A 24,380-nucleotide genomic window follows, 5' to 3' on the forward strand; every position below is an offset into this window, starting at 1 on the left:
TGCAGGACAGACAGAAAGGTGACAGGCTCAGGCTATATACACTAGTACAAAAATAGCACAGGGAGTATTTCCTGTTTTATTAGTATTTATTTTATTAGGGGTACTAAATAAGATGAGAGCTAAATTTAAGTATAAAGTGGTTAAGTTTGTACACTGGCCAAATGTTTGGGTCCTGTGAATAAACTACTATTCTTTTAACTTAACAAGTGAACTGTCTGCTTGTTTCTTCTTAAAATAAATATGGCTCAACACCACCAACAGAACCAGCTAAGGCAGCATAACCGAAATAACCGAACTAACATTAACATTAGTGTAATTGATCGTGCTGTTTTTGCGGGGCTGTAAAAGTGATTTTAAGCTCAGTGTCAAGGTCCTCCTGTCCTCCACAGCTGTCTGCTAATGTTTATGCAGCATTCACACCCTTTTTACATGTTTCAGCTTGTTCTGTTTGTGAATATTCTGGCATTAGTTATTCATAAAATCGTAATGTCTTTTTAACGTTAAAGTCGATCTTTGAATGGCGTGCATCATAAAGTAAAAGCTTTAAAAGCAAGTGGAACCTGCATTAAGTACTAACTAACATCACTAATGTCAGATAACTTTGCTGACATGCAGCCAAATTGAACTTTTTCATGATCTTTGTCATTGGAACATTTGTATCGCTGCACAAATAAGTGAGATAAAACCCAGTAATTACTTTTAAAATTTTACTTTTTGGCTGTCGCGTTTGAGCCATTTTTAAAAAATTGTATTTATTTATTATTTCTAATTTCTTTTTTAATTTGTTTCCTTTTTTCTCTATTTTTTCCCCCGACGTGTTTTTTTATGCTTTTGCTGCATTTATTCTGCTTTCGTTTGGCCCCTCGGGGCCACCGTAGTAAAATGGCATTTCAACAGTGTACATTATGTAGCGATGTCGCCGGGGGGCGCTATATTTCCACCGGGTCCTGCACATTGATACGCCGTAGAAGAAGACTTAGTATTGTAAACACAAGGATATGGCTGACGAGAGGGGTGGAGGGGAAGACAACGCCAACGACAACATGGGGAACCAGTTACAGCTCTTACCAGGTACCCGTTAAGCTGACCGAAAGCCTGCTCGGTGTTTTCACCGGGACAGTGCGTTTCTCTTCCTCCTGCTAAATGCTAGCTAACACACCTCCACAGCAGGCCACTGTTAGTGATCACTCTCACTGTCTCAACCCTCTGCTTTCGCTTTCTTTTCAATTATGCCATCAGTGCGATTTATTAAGGTGAAGCTTTTACGTCTAAGGCTTGTCAACGAGCTACCTAACTTAGCCTCTCTGTGTACACTTGTGCGCTGTGACAGACAATGAGGAGGAGGAAGAGGAGGATGACATGGAGACCGAAGATCGAGACAGTGAGGAGGCAGAAAAGCCCAACATCATCACCTTTGACCCTAGTCTTCCCACATCACATTCAGTGAGTCATGCATCACAATCCCTCTTATTCTAACATCTTTTTTTACATGATTTGCTTTCATGCATGTGATCCTTCTCAGAGTTTTAGTTTCTCTGCAGCTGCTGTGTTAATCTAACCCCCTTTTTGTGTGCCAGTACCTGGGTTCAGACATGGAGGAGTTTCATGGCCGTACGGTCCACGATGACGACAGCTGTCAGACCATTCCCGTGCTGCCACACACAGCTGTGATGCTGGTGCCGGGCCAGACGCTGCCTCTGCAGCTCTTCAGGCCGCAGGAGGTCAGCATGATGAGGAGCGTCATCCAGAGAGACCGCACTTTTGCTGTGCTCGCACACAGGTGTGTGATGCTGTTAAAATCTCTGTGTATGCTGGCAATCATGGAAAGATGCACAACTCCTACAAATGGAAAGCATTTTTTTGTTTTCATTTGAAGAAAATACAGTTGTGGTCAGAAGGTTGCACACACTCATCATAGGCATGAATGTCACTGCAATTTTGGGCTTTTAATGATGTCTTTGAACTGTTTTTTTCCCCCAGGGTTGAATGATTGTAAAACATATATCAGAAGTTTGAAATTATTTTTGGATTTTCTCTAATCCATGGAGGGTTAAAGTTATACACTCTGGCTTACACACACTCACTTAAATCTTCAAATATGTGAAGGTTATGCAGTGTCTTTTAACCTGACAAGTCTTAGGTCTATTAATATCTCATTTCTGATCACGGTTGACTACAACTGGTAGTGTCTCTTTCCCAGGATTGACCAATACTTAGAACAATGGGAAAGTCCAAGGACCTCACTATAAAACCAAAATGAATGTTTATGTTTTGTTTATTTGTTATGGTGGCACAGGTGTTTAGATTTTCCTGCACCTCAGGTGATTGCATGAGGGTGTGGTCACATGTTATTTACCTGACACTGGCGTCAGGTGAGGCTGCAAACCTAGTAACACAGTACTAGCTGCATAAATATGGTGGTGATAGCATCATGGTCCAGGTTTGTTTTGTTGCCTGTGGCTCTGGTACATGGCACAAAGTACATGAAATAATGAAAGTGTACCACCTCTAAATTCTTCAACTTTAACTCACTCACAGCTAGATGGTTAAAACGTGTATAGAATTGCATCTTTCAGCAGGGCAATGATCCCAAACACACACAAAAACTTGTTTTGGAATGGCTAAAGCAGGTAAAAGCTTCTGGAATGGTCTTTCTAAAGACCTCAAATCAATTGAAAACTTGTAAACAACACTTAAAAGCCAGGTCCATACCAGGAAATCAATGAATTGAAACGCACTCTTAACAATTCTGCCAAGAAGAGTGGCAGATCCTCTGTGGATTATAGAAAATGGGTTATAGAAAATCCCAGATAAATTCAGGCTTGTGTACTCTAATTCTTGTTTTAATGTTTGTTTGTTTTGTTGTTGTTGTTTTTTTAAGCCAAAATTACTATGGCATTCATGTCCACGTTGAGTGTGTGTGTAACCTTGTGACCACAGCTGCAAATTTCCATGACTCTTCTTTATGTAAACTGTTTCTTGTGGGTCACTGGTGGATAATTCTCAGCATTTCATTTCAATTTCTGCATCTGATGTGTGTCTGCAGCGATACAGGTGAGCCGGATGCAGAGTTTGGAACTACGGCTGAAATCTATGCATACAGAGAGGAGCAGGAGTACGGCATTGAAACAGTCAAAGTGAAGGCTATAGGGAGGCAGCGATTTAAGGTCCACGAGATAAGAACTCAAGCAGATGGGTAAGTTGAAGTTCCCTCATAAAGTATTAAACCAAAGGTGGGGGCTGAATTCTTACTGCCAATCCCTGGTTCAAAGATGTGCGACAAATCAACAAAGCCACACATAACCCTTAAAAAATGCCAAATGAAATCAAATATATGCAAAGGAAAAAAATGCAGCCAGCTGTGGAACAGAAAATGGGTGCAAAACATTTTTCTTGTTTAATTCAGAGTTTCTGCAGTAAAAAAAGGAAACTTTGTTTCTTGCATTTAGTGAGACAGCTGTTTTCTACAGGAGTTGCATACCTGCAGGTTTTCAGCCGGACAACTAGTCAGAAACACATTTAGATGAGAAGGAAAACTATGTCAATAATGGCACAGAGACACACCGTCAACAGTCACACAGTATTTGACCACTAGGGGGCAATCTAACACTTGATAAAATCAACTAGAAACACAGGTTTTTATTGCGTCACAAACTGCTTCAAAACAAGTAGCATGGAGGCTGTCTCTAATAGATGTACTTAAAAGAAATGTAGTTTCTTAAAACATTTGCTTGTGGAAACCAGAGATTACAGCAATTCAGCATCGCGCGGATGTGCATGTGGATGTGTAGAGGTGATGTCAGCTCTATACCTATCTATATTACCAAGAGGTGGTAAACAGACTACACAATATGAGATTATTATGATTTTGAACATTCTGCAAAATGTTGTGTATTTTAATAACATACTGTATATTGCAATTTATCATCAACTGCAAAGTATCCCTTTTATCCAGTAAGATAATGTTATGTCATTTTAGTTCTTTTTTTTCTTTTTGCTGCAAAATGAGATTGTCAAACATAACAACACTTATCACTAAAAGTCTGTAATCAGTCTACCTTTGAATGGGGCAAGTTGGCAAGTACACGCAGTCTGTTTCTAATAATTCAATGGTAAATCATTGAAATTTGCATATCTGTTGCTGTCTACATAAACTGAAATTCACATCTATCTATTACATTTATGCTCAGCAGTCTTCCTCTTCCATTGGAACAAAACCAGAATACAACCAGCTGACAGCCAGTTGTGTCGAGTCCCCTCGAGTTGTGCTCATTGACAAAGACTCATTCAGACTGATGGCAAACTGTCTGCATTTATAAATTAGACAGCATGTCTGTGCAAACCTTTAACAATCTCTCTGTGAGTGACTGCAGTCAGTTCAAATCAGAATGTGACTGTTTGCAGAAAGGTTGTCTCCTATTGGGTGATCTGTGCATTTGCCTTATGACTGCACAAGTGGTCATGACTGTGCAACACTCAAGTTCTGGGCAACCATCTCGCCACCATAAGTCCTATTTTTAATTGCGTCACTGAGTCATTAGCTTGCTTTTAATTTGGAAGTAGCTTTGTCAAGCTAAGCGTGTCCAGTGTTGGATGGTTTTTCGGTTGAGATGATATATATATATATATATATATATATATATATATTCTGTAACTGTAACTTCGGTCGTTGCTGTGCTTTTTTTTTTGGAAGTCGAATTTCCCAGAGGAACCCACCCGAGGGATTAATAAAGTTCTATCTTATCTTATCTCTTATCTTATATAATGTAAGTTTACTTGGCTAACATTATCACAGGATGATGATGCCCTCTCGTGCATAGTACTCCCAGAGTATTTTAATTGTATTTAATAAAATATCAATATTTAGTGTCTCCAGATCCATACAATATCACCACACAAAATCACAATCACAATACTATGCTTTTGCAATATTTTTTTTCACCGCCTCTAGAATCATCCTCACATGTTGAAATTTGTGAAGAGGGCTGTTGCAACAACAGATTTACGTTTCTGACTTATTCCAGAGTTCAGTGCAGCTGCGTAAATGCAAAGCATATTGTCTTTTTGGACTGAAAACAAAGGAAGCATTGATAAAGATGTATCTATTGAAGTCATGTAATAGATCATATTAACCCACATCCTCCCTGGAAATCATCGGCACATACTGTCCATAAAAATGAGGCTTTATTAAGGCATTTTCCTTTTCTCTAATTGAGGTTATATAATACACATACAGTGGTTGCCATGATTGTGTTGACCTTCTGTTGTGACTCTTGGAAAATACAGCATTTAATCAATCACTCAATTACATGCAGTCTGCTCTTTCTCTTAAGATAAGATAAGATAAGATAACTCTTTATTGTCATTGCACAGTCATACATAGTACAGTAGTACAATGAAATTGGAAAAACTGTCCTACGTCGGCACTACATATAACACAACACGACACGATATGACACATCACATCACAACGCAACAAACAACACAACACAGTATATTAACTTAGTATAAAAAAGAAGAATAAGTGTATGTGTATTGCACACTGTTATTATTGCACATTAATTATTATTGCACCTTGTTATAAATATAAATATTATTGTTATCGTTTTAAACATTGTTACCTCCCCCTAAAAAGTCCAGGGAGGTATCCAGTCAGGTCAGCTATTTACATTGATCAGGGCTATTGCCCTGTTGTAAAAGCTGTCCTTGAGTCTATTTGTTCGGGACCTCAGCAGCCTGAACCTCCTGCCAGACGGCAGCAGCTTAAACACCCGGTGTCCTGGGTGTGTGCAGTCCCGTAGGATGCTGCGTGCCCTCTTGAGACAGCGAGTGCTGTACAGGTCCTTCAGGGAGGGAAGAGGATGTCCAAGGATTTTTTGGGCCATATTGATGACCCTCTGGAGTGCCTTTCTGTGTGCTGTGGTGCAGCTGGAGAACCACACACCGATGCAATATGTCAGCACACTTTCAATGGAGCAGCGGTAGAAGACGGTCAGCAGCTCCTTCTTCAGGTCCATTTTTCTGAGGATTCTCAGAAAGTGGAGACGCTGTTGGGCCTTCTTTAAGATCGCAGAGGTGTTAGAGCTCCATTGGAGGTCTGTGTCTATGTGCACACCCAGAAACTTGAAACTGGAGACCCTTTCCACGCACTCCCCGTTGATGCTGACAGGCTGCAGCTCGGACTTGTTTAAAATTAAAATATACTTTGTACTTTTTCTGTCTATTCTTTCTATTTCAGTAAACATCCTCCCTGTAATGTTTCTAAGATTTCCTGCAGAGGGAAATATTTGTAGGGTGTGTCAGGGATAAGAATCTGCCTTTCATGGGTGGAGGTGGAGGGTTATCAGTCACATCCAGTAGAGACAGTGAGTCTGTGTTACCTTATTTGACAGAGGTCTGTGCATTTTCCCAATATTTTATATAGTTTGATAAACAAAATGTGTATCATGCTACAGAAATTACACCCCAGTTAACAAACCCTTAAAATCTGTTGACTTTTATCCCCCCTCTTTGAGAATGGCACCAAGCTCATTATGTGGAAGCTCATAATTTGATATTTGAGTCTGAATTATTACTTTTTTTTGGGAGGGGACTATGACAAAATGTCTCTCAGATGTGTAAAGGGATGAAATGGCTTAGTAATTATATTTTAGATCAGATTAAAAGGTCAAGTCTGGACAGACATGGATTTAGCCCTACAGCTGTGAGGCAGCGTTTCTTGTTTCTCTGTGGTCTGGCTTTGCTTTGTATTTCTCTGCACGAAGTTCACTGAGAATAATCTGTGTCGGGCACTGGCAAAATATTTCTTATTGTCGAGTGAGGAAAAAACCCAGATGGCACCTTTTTGTGATCACCTCAATGATCCAAACATCCTGTAATGTAGCGTTTGGCCAGTGCACCATTTGTTTAATCTACTATTCGCCTGCTCAGTTTCACTCATATTCTGCTGTCATCATTCACATTTCCCTTCTTTTGTGTCATGGGTCTTTGTTATTGTCTGCTTTTGTTCCTCTTCTCAGGATCAAACAGGCTAAAGTGCAGATCCTTCCAGAACGAATCCTTCCAGACCCCCTCTCCGCTGTGCAGCTAACGCCTCTGTCCAGGCTCCACATGCACCCTTCTTCCAAACCTCCAAGTCAGAGCTGCAAACAGGCTCAGTGCTGGTGGAATAACTACAAACAGGTACAGAGAATCATGCACAAACGTGAAATCTGTGTGCGCTTTCTAAAAGTAACAGTTTCTACTTTTGGAGATGTTTGAATCAGATGACAGTGACAAGAAAGTTAAGATGAATTTCCTCATCTAAGATGCAAAATGTATTTTTCCACTTTGAGAAACTGTTCAGTAAAACATCAGATCAGTCGGTGCCTGTTTAAGATAAGATAAGATAAGATAACCTTTATTAGTCCCACACGTGGGAAATTTGTTTTGTCACAGCAGGAAGTGGACAGTGCAAAAGTTATGTGGCAAAAATTAGAATACAATAAGAATAAATACAGTACACAACTGTACAGAATAGAATAAAATAATATACTATATACAGTAGAATAAAATAAAATAAAAATACAATAAGATAAAAATAGAATACAAATACAAATACTATATACAACTGAGTAAAAATACAACGATGACAGAAAGGATTATTGCACTTAGTGTTATTGCATATGTATGGATGTGTGTGCTTGATCAGTTAAAGTCTTTATTATGGAGTCTGACAGCAGTGGGGAGGAAAGACCTGCGAAATCTCTCCGTCCCACACCGTGGGTGCCGCAGTCTCCCACTGAAGGAGCTGCTCAGTGCTGTCACAGTCTGCTGCATGGGGTGGGAGACGTTGTCCAACAGGGATGACAGCTTAGCCGCCGTTCTCCTGTCACTCACCACCTCCACTGGGTCCAGAGGGCATCCTAGAACAGAGCTGGCCCTTCGGATCACCCTGTTCAGTCTCTTCCTGTCCCCAGCAGAGATGCTGCCGCCCCAGCAGACCACACCATAAAAGATAGCAGAAGCCACCACAGAGTCATAGAAGGTCTTCAGGAGTGGGCCCTCCACTCCAAACGACCTGAGTCTCCGCAGCAGGTACAGCCTGCTCTGCCCTTTCCTGTAGAGGGCGTCTGAGTTATGAGTCCAGTCCAGTCTATTGTTCAGATGAACACCAAGGTACCTGTAGCTGTCCACTATTTTGCCACTATTGCAGAGTCATCAGAGAACTTCTGCAGGAAGCACTGGGTGGAATTGTGGGAGAAGTCTGCAGTGTAGATGGTGAAGAGGAACGGAGCCAGAACCGTTCCCTGTGGGGCCCCCGTACTGCAGACGACCCTGTCCGACACACAGCCCTGAGTCCTCACATACTGTGGTCGGTCGGTGAGGTAGTCCAGGATCCAGGTAGTGAGGTGATGGTCCACTCCAGAGTTCACCAGCTTGTCCTTTAGAACCGAGGGAAGAATGGTGTTGAAGGCACTGGAGAAATCAAAGAACATGATTCTCACAGTGCTTCCAGCGGTCTCCAGGTGAGCGAGGGAACGATGTAGGAGGTGAATGACGGCATCATCCGCTCCAATGCCAGGCTGGTAGGCAAACTGAAGTGGGTCCAGTGATGAGCTTATTAGGCGCCGAAGCTGAGCCAGGACCAACCGCTCCAGGGTCTTCATCAGGTGGGATGTCAGAGCCACCGGCCTGTAGCTGTTGAGGTCCTTGGGGCGTGAAGTCTTTGGCACTGGTACAACACAGGAGGTTTTCCAGAGCTGTGGGACTCTTCCCAACCTCAGGCTCAGGTTGAAGAGGTGCTCCATCACCCCACACAGTTGGTCCGCGCAGGACCTGACGACCCTCGAGCTGTCAGGTCCTGCGCGGACCAACTAAATAATCAAAGTCTAGTTTTGTGTGAAAGTGAAGACCTGAAATACATTCAAAGAATTACTAGAAATATGTGGTGAAGTTTCCATTTGAATCATGAGCAAAATGAGCATTTTCACCTGAATCCTTTTCACTGAATCCCACCCTAATCCTATACTGTTAGATCCAAAGGTTTTTGGACAGTGACATAAAAAAAGATTATGCCTCTCTACACCACCACAGTAGATTTTAAATCAAATCACAATTTTTCCTAAAATGTTGCATTAACTACCTAAAAGTAATTGGACAAACTAACATAATGTTAATTACATGGAATGTCTTTAATACTTGATGAAAGTCTGTGGACATAATCAAAAGCTGTTTCCTCCCCTGAGATCCTCTGCTAGACCTTGGCTCTCTCTGCCTTTAGTTTTGTCTTTGATAACTGAAAAGCATGCTCTGTTGGGTTGAGATCAGGTGACTAACTTGGCCACCGAAGAATATCTAAAATATTTTGCCTTGAGAAAATCTCAGCTTGCTTTTGCAGTATGCTTTGGGTCATAGTCCATTTGCAGTGTGAAGTGCAGGATTTGGTTGAATCTGAGCAGACATAGCCCTGTACACTTTTATCAGTCATTCATCCTCCTGCTTCTATCAGCAGTCACATCGTCAATAAACACTAGTGGTCCAGTTCCACTGGCAAACGATACATGCCTGTATCATGACACTTCCTGCACTATGTTTCACAGATGTATTTTGATTTGGCTCAAGGGCTGTTTTTTTCCTTCTCCATACTTTTCTCTTCCTAGCTCGTACAAGTTCTTCTTGGGTTCATCTGTCCAAAGAACTTATTTTAGACCGACGCGGGCTCTTTTAGATGTTTTCTTTAGATGTTTTCTGGGAAAGTCTAATCTGTCCTCTTATGGCTGAAGGGGTATTGTCATCATCACAGTTAGCGGGATGATTGTGAGTTTGTGAATGTGATAACTCGAGAATGAGGCAATGTTTGAATTTAATACAGTGGGTGCAGCTAATAAAAATCTCAACGACCTTGAGTTTGAGCCCAAGGTCAAGTTTTCTGAAAATCTTTTAAACGCAGTAACACAAGAAGAAGTTCATGTAGGGTTTTGAAATTGATCCCACAGGTGTCTCTGCTACTAGGGTGAGTCATACCATTGGCGATTATCAGTGTTTTTGTTCTTTAGTGTAACCAGTAGTTTGCACCTTCTTGTAAATCCTCCTTTCCCAATCATGAAGTCATCTCTTAATTGTAGACTTTGACAATGATGCAACTGTATCTCACTGAGTGTTCTTGACTTGGTCAGATGTTGCTATTAAATTAATTTGGTTATGATCATTTGGTAGGGGTCGTCTGTGGTCTTTCAGGCCTTTGATTGTTGATTTGGACCTAAAGTTTGTGCTGTCCCTCGTAGGTTTATTTACTTTTTTCAGTCTAATGATGGCCTCCCTCACTTCCAACAACATCTCGCCAACGAGGGAAGAGACCTTATCTGCCCATTATACTGATTAACATTCAATTGTCCAATTACCTCTGAGCCCCTGAAAATTGTTATTAAAAACAATTAAAAAAAAACCCAAGATAAAAACGTCTCTAACTCCTAAACTGTTAATGCAGTTAGTAAAACTACTTGAATTAAAGCTGAAATTCTGCCAATTCAAACGCATTTTGATTGTCTGATTCAGATCTGTTGTGATGAAGTACTGAGGCAAAATTGCAAAAAATGTGTCATTGTCCAAAAATTCTGGGATTTTTACCTCCATAAACTGTAAGTGGTAAAAAAAAAAAGATAAGCGGCTTTTTTCTGTCTTGTAATATTAAATACTGCCTACATTTAACTGAGTGCTGAATTAGCTTGATATTTTTATGGTTCAGCATGTTTGGAGTTGGGCATGCTAATCTTTATTGTTTGACATTTCCAAATACAACCTGTACATATAACCTATGGTGTGTTTAGTTAGTACATAGTTCATTTTAATCCAGTTCACTCACATGAATTGACTAGTTGTTGCAGCTGATGTGTTTCATAATGTAAAGATGTGAAATAAATCAATACAGTTAAAAACAGTAGAGAAAGTGACTTAGTGCAGATGTGTTGGCAGGTGTTAGATTGTTTTAGTAGGAGAAAATGTTAATGTCTACTGTTAAAGGAGAATAAGTAGATGACATGTTAAGGTATCTGTGCAGGTGACATTAACACTGGATGTGAAAGTAGCCCATGTGCAAAACCGTGACCTGGAACATGCTACTTTTACTTCTCTATATGACAAAGGGACGGATCTTGTGTTGCTTCCATAATCATCAGATTAGATTTGATTTAAGTGATACATGTGTTATTGACCACAGAGAAAGTTTCACTGTGCCAGTCTGACGCCATGGCCACCCTGGGTCTACGCACTCTATGATTCAGTAAGTACTGCAGCCCGCGGCACTTCCTCCTCTATATATAAACATGACACACAAATGAATATAAACCAAGATTTCTCGGCTTTTGGTGGTTCACCTCACAGGAGTCGCTCATGAACAGGGTGAAGAAACAGCTTCATGAATGGGATGAGAATCTGAAGGATGATTCCCTCCCGGCGAATGCAGTAGGTCAGACTATGTTGATTTTATTCCAGAAGGTACAGGTACAGATGCAGACAAAATTATTACCTCCCCTATTATTAAAGTGATGAAGTCAAGGGGAATTTCTACATAGCTTTTCTAAACACACTAGTTTTTTTGCAGAATGTCACTTGAGAAAGTGTTGTTCCAAAAATAAAATAAGTTTAGATTTAAGAAAAGGAATTGTTGATGGTCACAAGGCAGGAGATGGATATACAAGGTTTTCTGAGAGTCACGAACTGGAGTGAGACGTATCAATAATAAATTCAAAGAGAGCTATTAATACAGAGCAAGCCTGGCAGAGGCAGGAAGCCAAAAAGGCTTCCAAAGGCTCTGGAATGAAAACTAGTGAGAGATGTGTTTAAAGACCCCAGAACAAAATGCAGAGACACTAGTAAATGATTTAGCAAAGTCAGAAATTGTAGGATCAAAGGACACTCACTGGAACGCCGCACAGGAATGGACTGCAAGGTTGCTGAAGGGGAAAAACTCCACTTCTGTAGAAAAAGACACTTTTAAACCAGACTGAAATATGCTAAAGACAACCTGGAAAAAGATTACGCAGAACTATTTGGCCACAGAAACGTTGCTTATATCTGGAGGAAGAAGAGCGGTGGACAGCCCAGAGAGCACCACAATGAAACATGGTGGTCGGAGTATCATGTAGGGATTCTTCGGTGCATCTGGAACTAGGAATCTCATCAAGGTGGAAGGAATAAAGAAGAAAGACATGGAGATTTTAAAAGAAAGCAGTCAGCAGCATAACTGGTTCTGGGTCATTGCTTTGTCTTCCAGCACAGTGACTCAAAACATACATGGCTCCTGGTGAAGAATTGCTATCAGAAGACCAAAGTGAACATTACTGGCTAGTCTGCACAAAGCCCTGGCTTGAATCTGAATGAAAATTTATGGTGTGTACCGAAGACCAGAAGGAGGAGGGGGTGGTGGAGATTGACCAAAGAAGAATGGGCTGGGATTGCTCAGAAGACGTGTGTGAAAACCACAACAAATATCTGCAAGGTGTTACCCAGAAAAAAGGATACGCAATAGATTATTAGCATCAGGGGGGTTAATAATTTTCACCTGATTGTTTCTGTTTCTTGTGAAATTGTTTTGTTTCTGTGTGCAAAGTAAAATATGGTACGCAATCCCTATTGGGAACTACTTTTTTAGGGGGGCTAATAATTCTGTCCTCATCTGTATGTAAACATGCACACTCGCAATTTGTTTGTGTTCGTTGTACTTTCTGTCCTCTTTATTTCATCGCTCTCTTGTCCTTCTGTCTACGCTCTGTCAGATTTCTCCTACAGAGTAGCAGCCTGTCTGCCCATAGATGATGCTCTGCGGCTCCAGCTATTAAAGATTGGCAGCGCCATCCAGAGACTTCGCTGTGAGCTAGACATTATGGATCGGGTAAGTAAAAGTCACCAACAGCCTCGCTGACCTGCCCCAAACCTCAGACATAATTTGTCTTATGCAGTGATAAGATTCCTACTTGTGCTTTACTGAGCACACAGTGTCCCTCTGGTGTGTCTTGTTATATTTAACCATGTCTGACGGGGGCTGACAGATGTGTTAGTGCTGCAATATTTCAGTTTTCAGAGTCAAAAGCAGCCATTGCAGCATTTAAGGTTAATGGACCGGTATTTAGCATGCAGTGAACATCAGCTGTTTGTCACCTTGAAGGGGTTGATCTGATTTTAAGGAGAGGTTGGACACAGCAAGAGAGCTATCCATATTTCAATTAAAGAAAAAAACTCAAAACAAAGCACTCTGGCCACTGTAGATCTGCTTTTACTCAGTCATGTGGGCCAAAGCAGTCACAGGTTGTTTTTAGCCGTGTTAGCAGTATGGCTTTGTAGTAAGGACACTTATGCTGGTCAGTGGTTTCATCACTTTGCTGCGATTGAAATTGCTTCATAATTGTTACATTTGGCAAAAACATTTAACTCCCACTCCAGATGATTTGAAATCATCTCTGGTCTGGTAGCTGTTCTTCTAATCCCTTTAGTCAGCTCCGCTATTTACAGAGACTATTCTTCAGGCCCTCTTCAGTCATTGCCATACTTGAGCACAGGAAGACATGTTCCACACATGCTCAGTGGAGAACAGCAATAGCTACTTTGTTTGTGTTCATCTGAAGAGGATGACAAAAAGCTATGTGTGAGTGCTTAATGAGAGTAAAATCAAAGAAGGGAAGGAGAGGAGTTGCATTAAAGCTCCTATATTGTGTAGCGTATTGGTTAATACGGAGACGGGTTACGCCCTCACGGGGCTTTCATCAGCATCAAACACACATTGTTTACTCCTTCTTCTCTTAGATACTCCCATTAGGATTCCACATTGTCGATCATCCATTTTCATCTCTCCCAGTCTTTTTTGTCTTGCTCTGTCACATGTCCAGCACCTGACTGTCTGCTCTCACAACATCCACAAACCTCTTGTGCCTTCTTTTTTTTCCCCTCTTGCCCAGAAGCTCAAACTTTAATAACCTTCTCTTAAAGATAACCATCATTTCTCCTTCCTCTCCATTTTGTCCCTGAGCCTTCCCTCTAATATGCTCATTCCTAATCCTGTCCATCATTTTCATTCCCAGTGTAAATCTCCTTCGCATGAGAAACTACCTACAGTTCTGCTTCCTGACCTTTTATCTCGAACCTGCAATTGAGTCCATAAGTTTCTGTGACATTTCTTGTCATTTTGCCTCTGTACACCAACATAGTGGATTTTATATACTCAAGATTGAAGTGATTGAAGTGCAGCGTTTTAGCTTTCATTCAAAGGTTTTTTACAGAAAGCTTTGTATTACCTGTTTAGGAATTTTGGCAATTTATGTGCATAGTCCCTCATTTTCAGAGGTACAAAATGAACTGGACGATTGACTGACAAGGCTAGTTGAAGCCTTTTCCCCGTTATTTAATGAGAAATAAAGTATATGTAATATATGTAAGTTAAGATCATCTAACTAAGTCAGGTTCTGTCAGGTTCTCCAATCAAGAGTCTTCTTCATGAGTTTTAGACTTTAGGCTCCTTATTCAAATTATGTAATTTTTTTTCCAGTTGCTTTTGAGTCTCTGAAAATGGGAGACTGTATAAAAATGGCTGAAATCCCCACACAGTTAATGCAGGACTTGAAGCGTCTGGAATTAAAGCTCAAAGTCTACAATCTTGATTCTTTAATTTGAAACTCACTGTGGTGGTGTAAAGGTGCTTAATTACAACAAATTATGGACCTAACTGTATATGACACACCCGATCTCACTGCCACCTTTCCTTTTACTTCCATCACAAATCATCCTGATATGCTCTTCACCTTTCTTCCATGACCGGCGGCTCTCTGAATGGACAACACATCTGATATCGTAGTGGCTCACACTATGATATCAGGGTCTTAATCTAATAACAAATTAAAAAAAAAAAGATTGCAATCAAGGTACTTAAAAATATTAAATATAAATCACAACAACAGTCGCCTCAAGGCGCGTTATATTGTAAGGTAGACCCTACAATGATAAATTCAGAGAAAAACCCCAAAATCATATGACCCCCTATGAGCAAGCGCTTTGGCCACAGTGGGAAGGAAAAACTCCCTTTTAACACGGAGAAACCTCCAGCAGAACTAGGCTGGCCTGGAGGGGTGGCCATCTGCTGCGACCGTTTGGGGTAAGAGGATATGTTAAGCTGTTTGATGGCAGCACCATGTCTCTGAAAGCTGGGATGAAAACAAAAAAGTCTGGGAAAGGAAGCAAGGTACTAAAAAGAAATCATTTTGCAACTAATGAATTAAATTGACAAGAGGCCAGTAACATGAGTGGGTATAACATTTTTTTTTAAAAAGCACCTTAGAGAGGTAGAGTTCCTCAGAAGTAAAGATGGGCTGGCCTTCACCAATCTGCAACAAATTGTTCCTCAGTGTAAACATACAGTACGTAACATCAAATGACTCGGAGAAGAATAGGACAACATTCCTCTCGTCAGTTCTTAGTCATTTACAGACTGATTTACTAACATGTTTTCTATGTTGTGAATGAAAAATGGTTTTAAAAAAAGAAAGAAAAAAAGGTGTGGCTCTAGTCAGTTAGCCAAATCCAAATAATAAGGAGTAAAATTAGAAAAACAAACAAAAATCTAATTGGTTAGCAAGCTCAGATGACTGATTCAGGAGGAGGATGGTAAGTTAATGTTAATGATTTTCCAGGCATGTTTATATAAACAGTGATCAGTGTGTCGCACTTGTGTTGAATCAGAAGCTGAAGCTTGATTTGTGAAGTGCTCGTTAAATGTGTTTGCCCATTATCTGTTGTCCCTTCTTTCTGATTGAGGATAATAATCCCTCTCACCAACGACACTGACGTGACCTGAGCTCGGGCCATGTTTTGAGTCGCATTTGTGGAAGCGTGACGAATGGCATGATTAATATAACGCCCTCAATGAGCCTCAACAGTGGACGCTTTGCTTTGAAAATATGTGACATGTATACATATTGTTAAAACCCTCTTTTCTCTCCTCCTCCTCAGTGCACGTCGCTGTGCTGTAAACAGTGCCAGGACACGGAAATCACCACAAAAAATGAGATCTTCAGGTGAGCGCTTGTTTTTGATTTTTGTTAAAATAGTAGTTGATAGTGATCAGCACATAGTGGTTCCGTCTCAGCACTAGTAACATCCTTCTCACATCACTGGAAATTTGGATTCAGTAATAGAATAAAAGATGATGTAACCAACTTCACAGATTTCACAGATTTCCATGTTCAAGTCGGCAGTTTTTCCTGCTTTTAACAATAATGGAGTGTAGTAGACTTTTATAGTTTTTTGAGTTGTTTCCGGAGCAGCTGGCATAATTGGGGGTGGAGGTTTATGACAGTTTTATTAGGTCTTATTATCCAAGTTCTTCTTGTTTTTTTTTCTTCATTGTAATCACTGACATTATTAGCACGTCAAAGTTAAGACCAATTTGTCTGTCTGAGAGTTACGTAAACTCTGGGATTACATCAGGAAAGTAAGTGGTGCTTCTCTACACCTCCTCACTCACACAGTCTAAGTGCACTCTCTTATATGCACACTGTTATATAATGTCATTTTCTGACGGTTTGCTGTGTAATGGTTAATCTGTTTGTCCAACAGTGACACAAAAAACCTTGAACAGTCATGAAATTGCCCAGAACATTCTTAGGGGTTTATGAGAAAAGTGCACTCTCTGTTTTGTCATCCATATATTTTGAGTCAGAGAGTGATTATGTGTGAGAGAGGCAAGCAGACTAATAGTTGAAGCACTGCCTCTGACGAATTTACATACTGTATGGTGCTAATGCATCTTCTTTCAATGCCAGAGCAGAAGTACATTAAATGTAACCAAATTACCGCTTTAAAGACTGACTGAAAATGAAGTTTTTGGGGCTGATTATACTTAGTGTGTTTGTGTGTGTGGGACATCAAAATGTCTTTTGATGCGTCATTTCTGATTGTGTTTGGCTTTTGATACTTCAAACCTTATTCATGGTGTGGGTTTAGCGCTGTACAGGAGCTGCTCTACCGCCTGGCTGTAGCGGTAGAGCAGCCAGGCGGTAGAATTGGTCACCTACTAATCGGAAGGTTGGTGGTTCGATCCCTGGCTACTCCAGTCTGCATGTCAAGTGTCCTTGGGCATCGGAGAGCAACCCCAAGTTGCTCTCCGATGCATCCATCGGAGTATGAATGTGCGTGACCGTAGTTAGGAAGCACTCAGTATAGAGAAAGTGCTTGTGAGAATGGGTGTGATTGGGTGCATGTGGCATGTTGTATAGAGCGCTTTGAGTACTCCAGGAGAGTAGAAAAGAGCTATACAAGAATCAGTCAATTTACAATTTTACCACTTACAGTACTGTGCAAAAGTCTCGAGTCATCTTCATTTCTTTATATTTTGCTTCCAAGCAGCCAGACTTTCTTGTAACCTTTTCAAGTTGTTTTCCGTTCGACATTTTCACTCCGTTTCAGTGTAAACCTTGTAACTGACCATTTTGAGAGGAATGTTTTTATTTATTAAGCCACGTAACACTGACCTATGGATCATTCAAGCATAAAAAAGACACCTAGCTCAAGTGATGAACCAGTATTGTGTCTAGACGTAATACAAACAACCAATTTTAAATGGCGTCTTTAGGTACTTTGTTACTGTCAGCCTACTACAAAACACATAATTTAATCACATTTGTTTTTGTTGACTCTATAATAAATGCCACAGATAATACAGTTTACAGCATAAAATAGTATTTTTTGCACCAACAAGGTGATTCGCAAAGAGATATTAGGAAAACCTGCCATTGTCTATGGTCTGTCCTTAAAGAAATGTAGGAAAACTGGACAGGACAAAAGAAGAAATGACAGGCTGAAGTAACATCAGCAGATGAACAATATCGGAAAGTCTGAAAGACGAATCCAAATTTGAAAAATGCACAATGGAACGATATCAGCCTTGGCTTAGCCTCTCCAGGTTATTGAAACAGTGTGGGGTAATCTTGACAGCACAAACAAAAGACAGTCAAAGAAGCTCTTTGAATGTCCTTCAAGAAGCCTGGAGAACTATTCCTGAAGACTCCTTAAATAAATTAGAAGAAAGCTTTCATAAGTAAGTTCAGGCTGTGTTGAAGTATAAAGGTGATCATAGTAAATATTGACTTTCAAGCTCATTTTACAAACTCTTATTTTACCTTAGATACTGTATTTCATTGTATCATTGCACATGTTTTAATAAATCACTGCACTTTCTTCCCATTTTTCTCCAGGGATGAGTTGAAACTTTTGCGCAGTCCTTTTGAGTTTCCAAATTTCACTCTTAGCTCCATGAAAAGGAGCAAATGTTCTCCTCCAGCTAAAGGTAGATGACAAATAAAGGCAAAAAAAAAACCCCATCATAAGAAGCCTTAACCTCAGCCTAACATAACAGCTTCACTGGTCCTGGAGATGAACACCACTCCTCTAAAAGACATTTCCTCATTTTTTTTCTCTCCCTGTTTTAATGATGCCACTGTGTAATCAGACCAAATGGGTTGTTATCTGGTGGTGCTAAGGTCTTAGCATAAGATTCATGTTATTTTCATATTCTTCTGTCACTCTGAAAGAGATCATGACCAACAGGAGAGAGGTGATTTCTCCCACTAAGGCAGGAAGTGGATACCAACCATGCCAGTAAAATGCCTTCACGGTATATCAGAGCCAAAGTCCTTCCATCTAGTGGTCAAGCATTCAGTTTTTAAAATTGTGTGAGTCATGCGTACGCCTGCAGTTTTATGTTGCATTTTTAGCTTAGCTGAAAATAGCACAGATGAGATTCAAAGTTCTTAAGAAGCTCCACTGAAAACATTACCCAAAAGAGTTAAAATGCTCTAAGAAGGAAACGATGAAGACAGAAAATTTGTCTTCATTGTTAATATAAAAATGATGAGCACAGCTGAACTTTTTGGCATTTTCAATTTTAGACCTCTTAAAGCCCGTTTCCCCTTTTCATTTTCAGTGTCTCGCTTTCATGATGTTTTGTTTTGGCTCAACAGTTTACTGAATTCACACATTTTCCACCTGCCTCTCTCTCTCTCTCTCTCTCTGCCTCTCTCTGCAGCCTGTCCTTGTACGGCCCCATGGCTGCGTACGTCAACCCTCACGGTTACGTCCACGAAACGCTGACTGTCTACAAAGCCAACAACCTTAACCTGGTTGGAAGGCCATCTACGCTGCACAGCTGGTTTCCAGGGTAAATATTTTTAGCATACAGCATGAGTGTGCTTTCCATAAATGGATGTTTTAAGTAAGAGACACATCTCTTGATACCTCACAGCCCAGGGCTTAGAATTTAATGGCATCTGGTGTAGCTGCAAGTTGCTGTGACACTGCTCAGTGCCTGAAATTAAAATGCTTTGTACTGTACTTTGTGTCAACTTGGTTATCAATGGTGCATCTCTTTATGCATGTTCAGGTTGTGCAATCTTGGATTCTGCAGTCAGTGAAGCCTCCAAATTACTTACACTAATAATCCGCTCATCCTTCTTCTCCTGCTTTTCCCATTCAGGGTCACAGGGTGTTAGTCTGTCCTACCTGCCATAGGGCAAAAGTGAGGGTAATCCCTGGACAGGCCATCAGGCTGTCACTGGGCTCATTTAGTAATTAAATAACCCAATTTAAATTCCTGCAACATGATACCTGTGCAAAGCACTTTATGCTGACAGTAATGTCAGTTTTTCTTTTAAAATTTTAAGATATTTTTAAGGTTGTATCGCTGAACTACACTGTGAGAGATTTGGTGAATGATAACAGAATTAAACAGACCTGTAAGAATCTGTTTCAGAGTTTTAGAAGTTGAGGTTTAGATTCGACCAGGCGAATCAGACTCCAGAGTGGGACTTGTGATTTGGTTCTGTCGCAGACAAAAACAGTCACACTCTTAAGAGGAATGAGTTTGGACACAAATGACTTCTAGATCAATTTTACTTTTCAGTGCAAACGTGATCTGACCTCATTCCGACTCATCTGAGAGATGTACACATAAACAACTCCAGCAGCTGTGCATGCTCTGAATATTGATACACAGATGAGCAAAATCAACAGTTTCTGTAGTTGCAAACCACTACTTATGTTTTTTCTGCCACATGATAAAATGGGCTACTCCAGTATAATACAGAGTTATTCTAGAAGTTTCTTGAGACATGGTTTGCTTTTGTTTTGTTTTTGCTTTGACTCTGGGCTTACAGAGTAATACTGTGAACTTCTTAGTTATGTGAATTCAAGGTATATTTGACTTTCTGTACATAGTTTTCATTTGTATGTTTCACCTTTACTGTACATGTGATTCTGCGCGTTTTTTACTGAGACATCGTTGAATCTATTCTTATGGCACACTCACAGGGAGGACTGTGTTGGCATTAACTTGGAACTTGGAAGTCATCTAATCATGCGGCAATAGAGTACAGTGCATAAGTCTTAAGTTGCACTTTATTTTTTTATTTGCATTGTTTTCTTGCCTCCAAAGAGCCGGACCTCCTTGTAATTTTTAAAGTGGTCCTGAGCAACAGTTCTTCAGGCTTTCTGCTTGTAGCAAAGTGCCAAAAGTATACACAGTACTGTATGCACTACTGATCACAAATGTGAAAATGTGGCACTTTAATTGCTTTCAGGTACGCCTGGACGATTGCTCAGTGTCGAACCTGCGGATCCCACATGGGTTGGAAGTTCACAGCCACCAAGAAGGACTTGTCTCCACCTCGTTTCTGGGGTCTGACCCGTTCAGCCATGCTCCCTCGTATCCCACAGAGTGAAGGGGAGGAGGGCAGAGAGGGTTCTCGCCTCTTCTGTCTGTGATACCAGACCATCTATTTGCCTCATTCAGAAAATTCCTGCAAACTTCCCACAGTCTGCATCTTTAGCCACTGTCTGGCTGCAGTTTCTTCAATCACAATGCCTGTCACCCCTGGCAACAAATTCAGCATATTAGCAGAAAGGTCATTTTGGCCTTCAGATGGCAATTTTTAAGTGCATATTTGAACAGGCTGGATGTAATTATTATTCTAAAAGGTTCTTAAAATGCGGAGGCAGTGTCGAGGTTGAAAGCAGTCTGTTAGAGTGAGAGTCAAACTGAGACTTGCAGAATAGACCATGATATGTGGTTAAGATCCCAGCATGCAGCTGCCTGATCTGCACCTCTTTCCAGCTGTTTTCCAAATAGAAGAACACACAGACCCACAGGGGGACGCTGAATGCATAATACTCTTTACCTTCACCTCCTCTCCTCTGTCTTAGCTGGCTGCATGCAGCTAAAATTGAGATGTCGTCGGCAAGCTGCGATGGCCACTTTAAGCTGTTGTAAAATCCGCACACAGTAATTTAATAGTCTAGCATTCAGATCCTTTGTGAGTTTCTCAGATAGGATTTCTAATATTATTATCAGCTGCGAGAGACCGGTGGAGAAAACTGTTAGAAAGAGAGTGCACTCATGTATGTGTAGATCTGTCACGATAGGAGATATTTTGAATTTTGGAATTACAGCGGATGTATTTTTGTATGCAAGAAGGTTGGAAATTAAGCTAACATATTCATTGATGTTTGGTGAAACTGCAATTTGTTATCACAGTGGATTTGTTTTGTTCGAAACAAAAGAAACTGAAGTGACAATAATGATATTGTGTAATATAATCTGTGTCTGTTTTGTATTCACTAGAGACTCATTATCCCATCTGGAGACGAGCATCATCTTTGATTGCACGAGTGAAAATTAGCGATGCATTGGTGCCTTGCGGCAGACTGTTTATCAAAGGTCAAAGCCCACTGAGACAGAGCAAGAGGAGCATTTACCCTTCTTTTAGTTTGTTCACGCGTGGTATGTTAAAATGGTGTGCCTACGCTCCAGCTCGGTGTCTTTTGAAGTGCGAGGAATCGGATTCAGAAAGGCAAAATGATGATAAGATTTAAGAGTTATTATTATTATTATTATTATTATTATTATTTTAATATTCTCTTGGGTTTGTAGGGTGACAGTTTTCAGGATTCTGTTGCAAGGGTAATGGCTCACGTCTGTATTTATGTACGGTAAAACTGGGGCAGTATTTGTTATGGCTGTCGACCGACTGTTTGTAGAGTCTAATTTATTTATTTTTTTGCAAAACTCTTTTGCTGATTCTTTGTTAGGAAATTATCTTTTTATGAGTAAGCTGAGTAACACAATGAGAAATCATCTCGAATGTTTGTCTGATGACATGTTTTTGGATAGAGAACATCATTTTTTGGATAAACGCGTCTTTTTCTTCACTTTTTCTGCTGAGAGAGGAAAACATTGTTCATGTCTGTGGATCACATTAAACTGGCAATAGATACATTTTAACTCTACCCCTCTACCCTTCCAGCAATGCTGCAAAAACTGCAACACTTTCTGTTTACCCCCCCCCCCCCCCCCCCCCCCCCCCTGTTTCTTTCTACCCTTGATTGTTACTCTGGTTGTTCTGCAGTCTTCTATTATTGCTGCCTGGTGTAAGCTATAGTAGTATGCGCATCTGCAGACTGGTTAGCAACCACCAGTTACAAGGGAAAAATGAGCATTTCCTGACTGATTAAGAGTGGTTGCTGGGGGTTAATGGTAGCTGCTGGGGAAGTGGTTGCTAAAGATCCAGTTGTGCAGGCCTATTCAGTGACCCCATGGCAACCAGCAGGCACCAGGAGAAAAACTGCCAACTAGTTGACCAAAATCTCCTTGTGATTGCTTTGGTTGCTAGCATATTGCTGTGGTTGTAGTTTGAATTTAAGTGTCTGAGTGTGACACAGACAGGAAATAGAGAAAGTTCACCTTCACAGTAAAAGTTGTCTCAGCTCTGCAGCTAATTTATTCAAGCCACAATTTTTCTTCAAGTTGGGCTAGTGTATAGGAAGTATTTGCAGACGGACATTAAAACCACATGCAACACCTGTGGGTTTTGGTGAAACATCGTGTTTGCTTACGATTTCATCCAGTGAGAGCCAGAGACCTCCGCGAACTGGTGCCAAACATTCGAGGAACATATCCCATTTAAATTTGGCTACACCTACCCTCAAATGATGTACAAATGATCCAAACAGGTCTTCCAGAAAGCCGTCATGAGACAGAAGCTGCCCAGGAACGGGAGAAGTCCTTTAAGGGACAGAAGGTGCTTGGCCATGTTTAAATCAAGTATACTTTCTGCTCTTTCAGGATGGAGTCATAGAATTTTTATCATTGGAGCCTCTGATAGCCACTACATTGTAATAGCTACTTTCAGCTGCTGCATCAGTCAAAGGGGGCCACCAAATATTTGACTTCCAGTTGATACCCTTCCTTATGCAACCCCAAAGGGATATGTTTCTCCTCCTGGGATTTAACCAGGGATTGTTTGCTTGTCAGGCAAATGTGTAAATGTGTACATTATGTAATCCACATTTTCTTAATGAGGATTTAAAGTAATTATTGCCACTTTAAGCCACATCCACTGCCTGTTAAACAGAAAGCTGGAGGAAACTGCTTGTATGTGACAGTAATTTAACTCAAAAATTGAAAAGCAAGATTAGTGGTTCAATCAGGCAGAGGCTCATAATATTACTACTTAACTATTAAACCTTAAAGAAAGGAGATGATGGTACAAAGTTGTTTTTTTTGTTTTTTTTTGTTTTTTGTTTTGGCCTTAGGACAGAGGCACATTAGTTGTTCTCACTGGTTTCCAGTCTTCACGCTAACCTAACCAGCAGCTGGTTCTGGGCTTTCTTCTAACAGACATGTCATATTTCTCTCAGCATTAAAAAAAAACTAACAAGCCAATTTAAAAAAAGAATCTATTTCTCTAAAGGGGAGCAACTTACAATTTCAAATTTCTTCCTTGTTATTCTTACTGCTGAAACATGAAGTGTACAGAGTTGTATTGATACTTGGTGGGGAAATACCTTTGTTATTTAATAGTTTATCTAGATGTAATCCAATCACCAATCTTCATATTATTGCTGTTCCCTCAAAAATCTGAAAATGTGAGCTTCCGAGTATTTATTTTTTAAGCTTTTACTCATAATCTTCATATTTCATATCAAAACACTTTGTTTCGTCGAGCAGATATATCCGCTTTGAGAGGAGCTCAGAAATTTAAATGACTGTCTTGTGATCTTTTGATGACATTCTCCATCATATAACTGATTTGAGTGTTTGCCATGCCGTCTGATTTACACTCACATATTAAAAACTATAACCTGGATGCTTCACTGGATAAATCATCTGTTTGCAAAAGCCTTTGCTCGTTTCACCAAGCCATTCGTTGTACCACAAATTTAAATAAACACGCAGGTTCCAAGCAGTAGCTCTTGTCTCATGTTTGTCTAAAGAGGACATCTGTGGGAGGTTTTTGAGATGATCTGCTGAGCTGTAACATGCAGGTAGAGCTAACCAACTACCATGCGCCTTCATTGCAGCGTGC

At 40.4% G+C, this 24,380-nt stretch overlaps 1 protein-coding gene across 1 annotated transcript; it reads left to right on the forward strand.

Annotated features, from left to right (window-relative positions):
- The first annotated feature begins 952 nt into the window (after positions 1-952).
- On the forward strand, positions 953-21,605 carry crbn (cereblon). Its single transcript, XM_080892413.1, has 11 exons — positions 953-1,071; positions 1,331-1,443; positions 1,578-1,780; positions 3,047-3,196; positions 7,020-7,182; positions 11,198-11,260; positions 11,362-11,446; positions 12,756-12,871; positions 15,976-16,040; positions 19,049-19,180; positions 20,598-21,605. The coding sequence occupies exons 1-11, from the start codon at positions 999-1,001 to the stop codon at positions 20,779-20,781; spliced, it is 1,347 nt and encodes a 448-aa protein (XP_080748539.1). The 5' UTR covers positions 953-998; the 3' UTR covers positions 20,782-21,605.
- The last annotated feature ends 2,775 nt before the right edge of the window (positions 21,606-24,380 follow it).

The sequence above is a fragment of the Rhamphochromis sp. 'chilingali' genome, assembly GCF_963969265.1.
Source record: "Rhamphochromis sp. 'chilingali' genome assembly, chromosome: 9".
NCBI lineage: Eukaryota > Metazoa > Chordata > Actinopteri > Cichliformes > Cichlidae > Rhamphochromis > Rhamphochromis sp. 'chilingali'.

What these genes read in the sequence shown, in the direction of transcription:
- crbn (XM_080892413.1), top strand. Translation starts at nt 999, where the DNA reads ATGGCTGACGAGAGGGGTGGAGGGGAAGACAACGCCAACGACAACATG. An exon ending in GGTGGAATAACTACAAACAG is followed by an intron (nt 7,183 to 11,197) that starts GTACAGAGAATC and finishes TATTGACCACAG; the next exon opens with AGAAAGTTTCACTGTGCCAG. An exon ending in TCTACGCACTCTATGATTCA is followed by an intron (nt 11,261 to 11,361) that starts GTAAGTACTGCA and finishes TTCACCTCACAG; the next exon opens with GAGTCGCTCATGAACAGGGT.